The sequence below is a fragment of the Indicator indicator genome, chromosome 35, assembly GCF_027791375.1.
Source record: "Indicator indicator isolate 239-I01 chromosome 35, UM_Iind_1.1, whole genome shotgun sequence".
NCBI lineage: Eukaryota > Metazoa > Chordata > Aves > Piciformes > Indicatoridae > Indicator > Indicator indicator.
The window spans coordinates 5,973,303-5,980,391 of record NC_072044.1 but is presented as its reverse complement, the minus strand read 5'-3'; the positions used below and the strand labels follow the sequence as shown (position 1 = coordinate 5,980,391).

The 7,089-nt window shown below is 55.6% G+C and overlaps 1 protein-coding gene across 1 annotated transcript; it reads right to left on the bottom strand.

Annotated features, from left to right (window-relative positions):
- Positions 1 to 3,148: 3,148 nt before the first annotated feature.
- On the bottom strand, positions 3,149 to 6,802 carry TULP1 (TUB like protein 1). Its single transcript, XM_054395977.1, has 9 exons — positions 6,757 to 6,802; positions 6,492 to 6,623; positions 6,227 to 6,330; positions 5,852 to 6,016; positions 5,373 to 5,485; positions 4,763 to 4,871; positions 4,501 to 4,599; positions 4,064 to 4,235; positions 3,149 to 3,282 (listed from the first exon to the last, which is right to left on the bottom strand). Exons 1-9 carry the CDS (start codon positions 6,800 to 6,802, stop codon positions 3,149 to 3,151), a joined length of 1,074 nt encoding a protein of 357 aa, XP_054251952.1.
- Positions 6,803 to 7,089: the final 287 nt, after the last annotated feature.

Below are 7,089 nucleotides of genomic sequence, written 5' to 3'. Positions count from 1 at the left end.
CTCACTGGCACAGAATGGGGATGCTGGTGACCAGTACCTGTGAGAGCCCATACTGCAGTGACATTGCTCCTAACTAAGATGTGGTGCTCAGCATCAAGGTGGGACCTTATTTTTTTCTTATAACTATCTTTGCAAAAATAGAGGTCAGAAGTGCCCCACTCCTGGACCTGTTCCAGCTCAAATTGGATGGGGCCCTGAGCAACCTGCTCCAGTTGCAGATGTCCCTGCTGACTGCAGCGGATTGGACTAGATGAGCCTTAAAGGTCTCCTCCAACCCAAACCACTCTGTGATCCCATGAAAACCCATTTCCCAGCAGGTTCCCTTGAAGAAGCTGCCAACAATCACCTTTGGCCACTGCTCGTGTTCCTCATGAGGGGTTAAGCCCATCCCTTCAGCATCAACCCCCTCACATGAAGCTTCCAAAGCCTTGAAGTCTTAAAACACCACTCCTGGGGATGGAGAAAACCCTTTCTCCAAGGAAGATGCACACTTTGGGCTCCAATGCCACTGATAAGGCTCCTTTTTTTTTTGATCTTCCCTCACAGTGAGCATTCCTTTCACAGCCATGCACACCCCGGCATCCCCAGCCATTGGCGTGCTGGTGCATCTGTCACACCTTTCGTCGGCCAAAGCCGATCCACATCTCAACTGCTTCCATCCCTCTCTCCTCTGCTGTTAACAGCCGGTGCAAACCAAGGCCCCAGTACCCAGCGCTCTCTTCAATTGCTTTCATTTGTTTTCCTGTGCTGCAGTTGGTTTGGGTTAGAGGGTTTGTGGAAGGGATGTGGAGTGGGCAGCTGAGGTGGTGGCTGTTCAGGCATGGGGAGGCATTGCATGGGCCACCCAGGGCAGATGGGTTCTGCTCTGCTTGGGCCACAGGCTGGGAATCCCAAGGGACTTGCAAGCAACAAGGGGCAACATGGGGACTTTTTCGGTGAGAGGAGGGAGAAGCTCCCCAGGGAGTTTCTGTTGAAGCAGGAGTTTGGGAAACCCAAATCCATCTCTCTCACCCTGCTTCAGCTTTCCTGCTTCCACCAGAGGAAGCGGGAACAGGCGTGAGCCTGACTGTCAGCTAAAGTCTTTCACAATTCCAAACAGATGTTGGGTCTGTGGCTGGATTTGGACAGAAAACAATCATTTTCCCCATATTTTCAGGCCACACCTAGCCAGGGGATGCTGGCCCTGAAACGTGGGCTCTACTTCTCTTCTTAGAAAGTCTCTGATCTCACCACATGGGTAAGGGACGATGCCCCATGCAGGTCTGTTGTTCTCAAGCTGTCCACCTCCGTCTGCCCCTATGTGTACTCATGAATCACGGAGCCTGGAGTCGTGCAGCTGGGGGGAAAACTTTGACTCCATCAGCAAAGCTGCTGGTGCAGATATTGGCCAGTGGTCCAGCTGCAGCTCATGGTCTCATTGTCACTGTCATCTGTCTCTTGCCGTGCCGTGGGGATGTGTTCAGGCCATGTTCTGAAACTGCATCCCTATGGCACAACCACATCTGTCACCTCATTCATGTCTTGCAGCATTAACTTGGGCGTAGTGGTTCAGATCACCCCCAGAAAGGGGAAAAGACCTGAATGTGTCCTGGGAATGGAACCCCAAACTGCATCAGTCCCCCTGGGGTCAGTGCAGGAGCAGAGTAGATGAGAGAAACATTACTGGGGAGACAGGGACAGTGTTTTGGAGTACCATGGCATGTACCAGCGTTCCTGACCTCCAGTTACTGTCCACTCAGACAAATCCTCACCCCATGAAGGCGGCTTTGTGCTGGAAATGGGGTCACGGGCTGCCCTGCTTCCCCCAAGTTGCCCTTCCCCAGTATCTCCCCTTCCCAATGACTCCCCCTAGTGCCCTGCAACTGGGCTCTGAACCATAGGGTGCCACCAGAAGCAAGGACACCCATGCTGTGAAGGGGTCCCTGAGACCACCAGCCTGGTAGTGTCCAATGGGATGCCAGTGTGGTGAGTGCTGGGGACATAGGGGGCTCAGCTGGGCCCAGATGGGTGTTGAGCATGACTCAGCACCAAACCACACCTTGTGAGTCACCCTGGTGCTTCCTGGTGCACCCAGAGTTTTCCCTTCCAGGTCCCTCCTGGTGGCACCAGCCCAGCCCTGTGCTGGTGATGCCAGCTCTGCCTCACGTGGCTGCCAACCCTCCTTCACTGCCTTCACACCCACCAGCACTGCCTTCCCTTGGCACATGCCCACATGCTGCTAGTGCTCTGGGTTCCAGGCTGCTCCTCAAAGATCCAGATCCCCAAGGGCTTCCAGCCACTGGGGTGGAGAGTTCAGGGCATGAAAAGACACCACAAGTGCCACACATCTGCTTGTGCCAGGGAAAAATGGGGTAAAATAGGAGTTTGGTGTCTGGTGGGCATTAAAATGGGCAGAGGGCTCTTCACCAGGAGCTTGGGCTGAGTCTAGTTGCATGTGGGCTCATAAGGAGGGTGAGAAAACACAGACCAAGGAGCTCACCAACCCCCTTCTCACTGAGACACTGAGCTACAAAATACAAACTAGACTCCAAAACAAAAAGGGGGATGAGTTTCCAGGATCCAAGTCCAAGAAACATCTCAGAGAGATGAGGTTGGGATCATAGCCTCATCTGCTAAATATACCCCAGCCTCACCCTGCCATCTGCCCCAGACCAGTGATCTGTCCCCAGAGAGGGTGACTGTGGCTGGCTGAGCATCCCACAGTGCCCTGCAGGCACCTCGAGTCACCCCAGGGGTGGCTGCAGCCATTGAGCATTGGCCAGGCAGATGCTGGAGATGGAGAAAGCAGAGCAGGATGGAGATGCAGGAGCATCCTATGGACACTTGGCAGGTGGTTCTGGCAGCCTGAGTGGCCGTGGTGGCCCTAGTTAGTCCCAGCAGACCCAGTTGACCCCTGCTGCCCTGGTAGCCTTGGTAGGCACAGCAACTCCACTGGCCCTTGTGAACTCACTGGCCCCAGTAGCCCCAGCTGTTCCAGCAGCCCTGGTGCCCCCAGTAGCAGTGGTCAGCTTCAGTGGTCCCAGCAGCCTCAGTGGCCTTGGTGGCCCCAACAGCCCTGGTGGCCTTAGTAGACACAACAGCTGTGGTGGTCCCAGTAGTCCTGACAGACCAGGTGGCCCCAGTAGCCCCAGTGGCCCTGGCATGGGTGCTACTCGCAGGCCAGCTTCCCGTCAAAGCTGGAGAGGGTGATGGCGAAGGCCTGCACTGCACACAGAGGGTAGTTGTAGTCCATGGTGAAGGCGTCATCTGCCACGCGCCCAAACTGCATCACGATGTAATCAGCTGCAGGAGAGAGGGCAAGCAGCTAGGGTGTCACCCATGCCCCCATCTCATCCTTCATCCCAGGGGACCTAGTTTTGTGGCACTCCAAAGAAGCCACCCCCTTGCCAAGCTCTGCACACAGCTTATGAGCACAGTGTGTCACCAAAACCCATCACCTGCAAGGGGGTTGGAACAAGATGATCTTTAAGGTCTCTTCCCACCCAAACCATTCTTTGATTTTCCCAGCACGGGACCATGACATCTTTTGGTCCCCACAGGAGCCACAGATCTGCAAGGGACAGGGATCCCAGTGCCCCACCTTGGGACTTGTGCTACCCAAAGGCGGGTGACAGGAAATCTGTAAAAATAAACCAGGGGCCCCTGAGAGGTTTTTTCCGTCCCGTAACCCTACACCCCGGAGGCTGAGGGATTCTGACTGCACCAGACAGGTGACGAACGGCTGCAGACAGGGGACAGAGCCACTGCCACTCCTGAGGGACTGTCCTCAAGGCACAATGCAGCCCAGGGTGTGCCCACCAGAAGTGTGGGGTGCACACTGAGGGTGATACTCTGTGATGAATGGCCGGATGTAGAGTGCTCAGCTCCCCAGAGGATTTGCTCTTGCTCTAAAATCTGCCTGGCAATAGGTGACCTGCATGCTGTCTCTGCCAGCACCCGGGGCCACTGGCCTTGGGTGGCTTCATTCCATCTCCAGCAATAAAAACCACCAAACACCTCAGCAAGAAAAGGAGGTGCTTAGGCCATCATTCCCCCGACAAAACCTGGCCCCTTCCCAGCTTACGGTCACTGTCATGCACAATCTGGAAGTTTTTGACAGAGGCGTGGGTGACCCGGCCATGGAAGTTGAGCACGTAGGACTGGGTCTCATCATTCCACACTGGTGCCTTGTTGTGCAGCTCGATGATGTTGTCCATGTTCCTGTTCTGCCATCGCATCAGGAGGCCATCATTATCCTGGGGAGGGGAAGAGGGGAGGGAGCAGACTTGGAGGGACCTCTGCTACAGCCCTGCCATCTGCCAGAAAGATGCTCTGTGGCAGGAGATGGGATCCACTGCTCAGAAAAAAAAATAGCCACCACATCTCGCACCTCTCAGGGTGGTGCCTTGAATTTCAGGGACACCTCAAAGCCTTTCCATGTCTCAAGATGGGAAGAATCCAAGGTGAACCCCAGCAAACCCTGTTCCCAAGGAGTTGCTCCCAGTCTGGCCTCTGACTTACATTTCGTGGCCGGATGGGCACCCTCTCATTGTCAGAGTTCATCCCAGGGATGATGACTGTCATCTTCCGGGGGCCTTTGAACCCTAAAACGTTGGTCTCCTGCAAGAGAGCCCCCATTAAAAGCAGCTTCTCACTGGTGGCTGAACAAGGGCTCAGGAATGGATCTAGCCATCAGCATCTCTCCAACCCCTTGGGGCAGTAGCCCACAGGAGTGCAAAACCCAGGAGGTCCTGATGTGGGGGGTTCCCATGTTGCTACTTACGTAGACCACGGCTGAGAGCTCCTGCCGCACGTTGGACCAGTTGGCATTGGCCCTGTCAGGGTTTGCACCATTGTCAAACACCGTGAACTTCGTACCCATCAGGTTGGATCTGCAGCCAAGTATGGGAGATGACCATGGATGGTGCCACAAAGTCCCCTCCGACCCCTCCTGTCCCACCCCTACTCCACATATGGCCCCAGCTTTGCTCTAGATGCAAACCCCATGTGCAGCCCCCAATCAGCACTGTCCCTCCCACCCTTTAGCTGTTTGCTTGGACTCTGGGCACCCCTAAATGAGGATGTTGTAGGGTGCTGCCACGATGAGGACCCTCCAGCATCCCTGCACTGCTGCCAGCCATGCAGTGGGCTGGGACTTCCTGGGTGCTGTTTCTAGCCATGACCTGTCTGCCAGGAGGAACCAGCCCAGCCTGTTTTCTCCTCCTGGCCCCTCAGCACTCTTCGGATGGTATCCACAGCAGGGAATGCTGAATTTAGCCTCCTGTCTGACCTAGCCATTTCATGGGGCAACCAGCAACCCATAGAGGGTGCTGCAGGAATGGGGTACCACCAAAATGGGGTGCCACTGAAATGAGGTGGACCTCTGCTCCTACCTCAGCTTCCCAATGAAGTTCTCTCCTCCCCGTGACAAGTCAGTGGGGTCAATGGAGATGAGGTAGTTGGAGGTTTTGCTCTTCTTACGCTTCCTCCCGGCAAGGAGGAACACCTGGGAGGGTAATGGAACCTCGTGGGAATTGGGTGTTGTCATCATCATTGCTATCCCAAGCTCAGTGTCCCCCAGTGCTCTCTGCACAAGGCTTGGCCCAGCAGGTCACTGCCACAATCTTGTGGAAGTCGTGAAGTGAAGATGATCCCCAAAACACTGGCCGAGCCATGGGGCAGGAGGGTCTGAGCCCTCATCATGCCATGCACCATGAACATGGGACATTTCCCAAGAGGAACTGAAGGAAGCAGCCCCATCCAAAGCCCACCACCGTGGTGGGATACAGGCAAGCATCCCCTCAAAACCCTGAGAGTGCTCCCCAGCTTGAGTGTGAAGCCCTGGGGTCCCTGCACCCCAACCGCAGCTCACCTTCTTGTCATTATCCAAGTGGAGGTAGTAGGTGGGATAAAGCCCCCGGTCCATGCCCTTCTTGTCCCGAGTCACTCGGCACTTGATGGTCACTCCCTGTGGTGCCGGTTGCAGCACAAACTCCTCCAGGTTGTCCACCTCGATGGCAGGTGACGGGGGCCTCTCCTCTTTTGCCTGCAGCATGAGAGGGGATGGTGACCCCAAAGCCAAACCTGCCAGAAGCTTCCCTCCTTCCCCAGCTCCCAGTCCCCCCTGGGATGTGGCTCTGCAGCTGGTGGCTTTGGGGACAGTGATGTGGTAGGTCTCCCAGACCCATGGCTTGCCCTGGGAAGAAGAGCGGCTGCTACCCTCTGAAGGGACCCCCATGGCTCTGACGGGGTTTTGTACCTTCTTTGACTTCTTCATTTTTCCCTTCCTGTTGGAGTTCTTTTGTGGGGTCTCTGGAGTCGCCTCCTCACTGTCGGCTGCTTTGGGAGGAGCTGTGAGCAGAAACAGGCAGGGACATGGGGTGGGGGGAAGAGCCCGATTCCACTGTACCCCAGAACTGAGACTAGCATAAATCCCATTGGTCTCCATGGCCAGGCTCATCTGCACCCCCAGAAGCCCCTCCAGCACCCACCGTCCTCCACATTGCTAATACCTTTCTTTTTGGTCTTCTTTTCCCTGGGAGGGTCCCCTCCAGTCTGGAAGAGGGACACTGGGTTCTTCTTCTCTGACCTGATGGGCTTGGTGCTAGAGTCAGAATCATCTTCCTCATCACTGCCAGTGATGGCTGCAGTGGGACACAGGGGACATGGTCACACAGCATTGGGTACTTTTGGATCAGGGTGATGCCATGGAGCAGCAGGACTGGCTGGCACACACCACCCCCCCCACCCCCACCCCCCCCATCGCTTGCCCCATACCTTTCTTCTTGCTTTTCTTCTCCTTGTTCACCTGGAACATGGCCATGGACTCCTTGGTGCTTTTGGCAGATTTGGCTTTGCCTTCAGGGTCACTCTTGTCTCCTGCTGGGATGGAGGAGCAGATGAGCAGCCAGACAGGGGGATGGGAACAGGTGGTGATGATAACAGGGTGGGGAGACCAGGAAGGGGTGAGCTAAGTGGACATTGCAGGGGAAGAGGGTGATTGCCCCACGGCTCCCTGAGCCTCTTGAGGCAGTGATGGGGACAGAACATGGGTGGAACCCTCATGACAACAAGGACAGATGGAAGCCACATCAGTCAGACTCAAGCCAT

Excerpts from the sequence above, each read along its gene's own strand:
- TULP1 (XM_054395977.1), bottom strand. The coding sequence starts at position 6,802 with ATGGCCATGTTCCAGGTGAACAAGGAGAAGAAAAGCAAGAAGAAAG. Across the intron at positions 6,017-6,226 it reads CAAAGAAGGTACAAAACCCC|GAGAGGCCCCCGTCACCTGC; the intron begins GTCAGAGCCATG and ends CAGGCAAAAGAG. Across the intron at positions 5,486-5,851 it reads ACTTGGATAATGACAAGAAG|GTGTTCCTCCTTGCCGGGAG; the intron begins GTGAGCTGCGGT and ends TTACCCTCCCAG.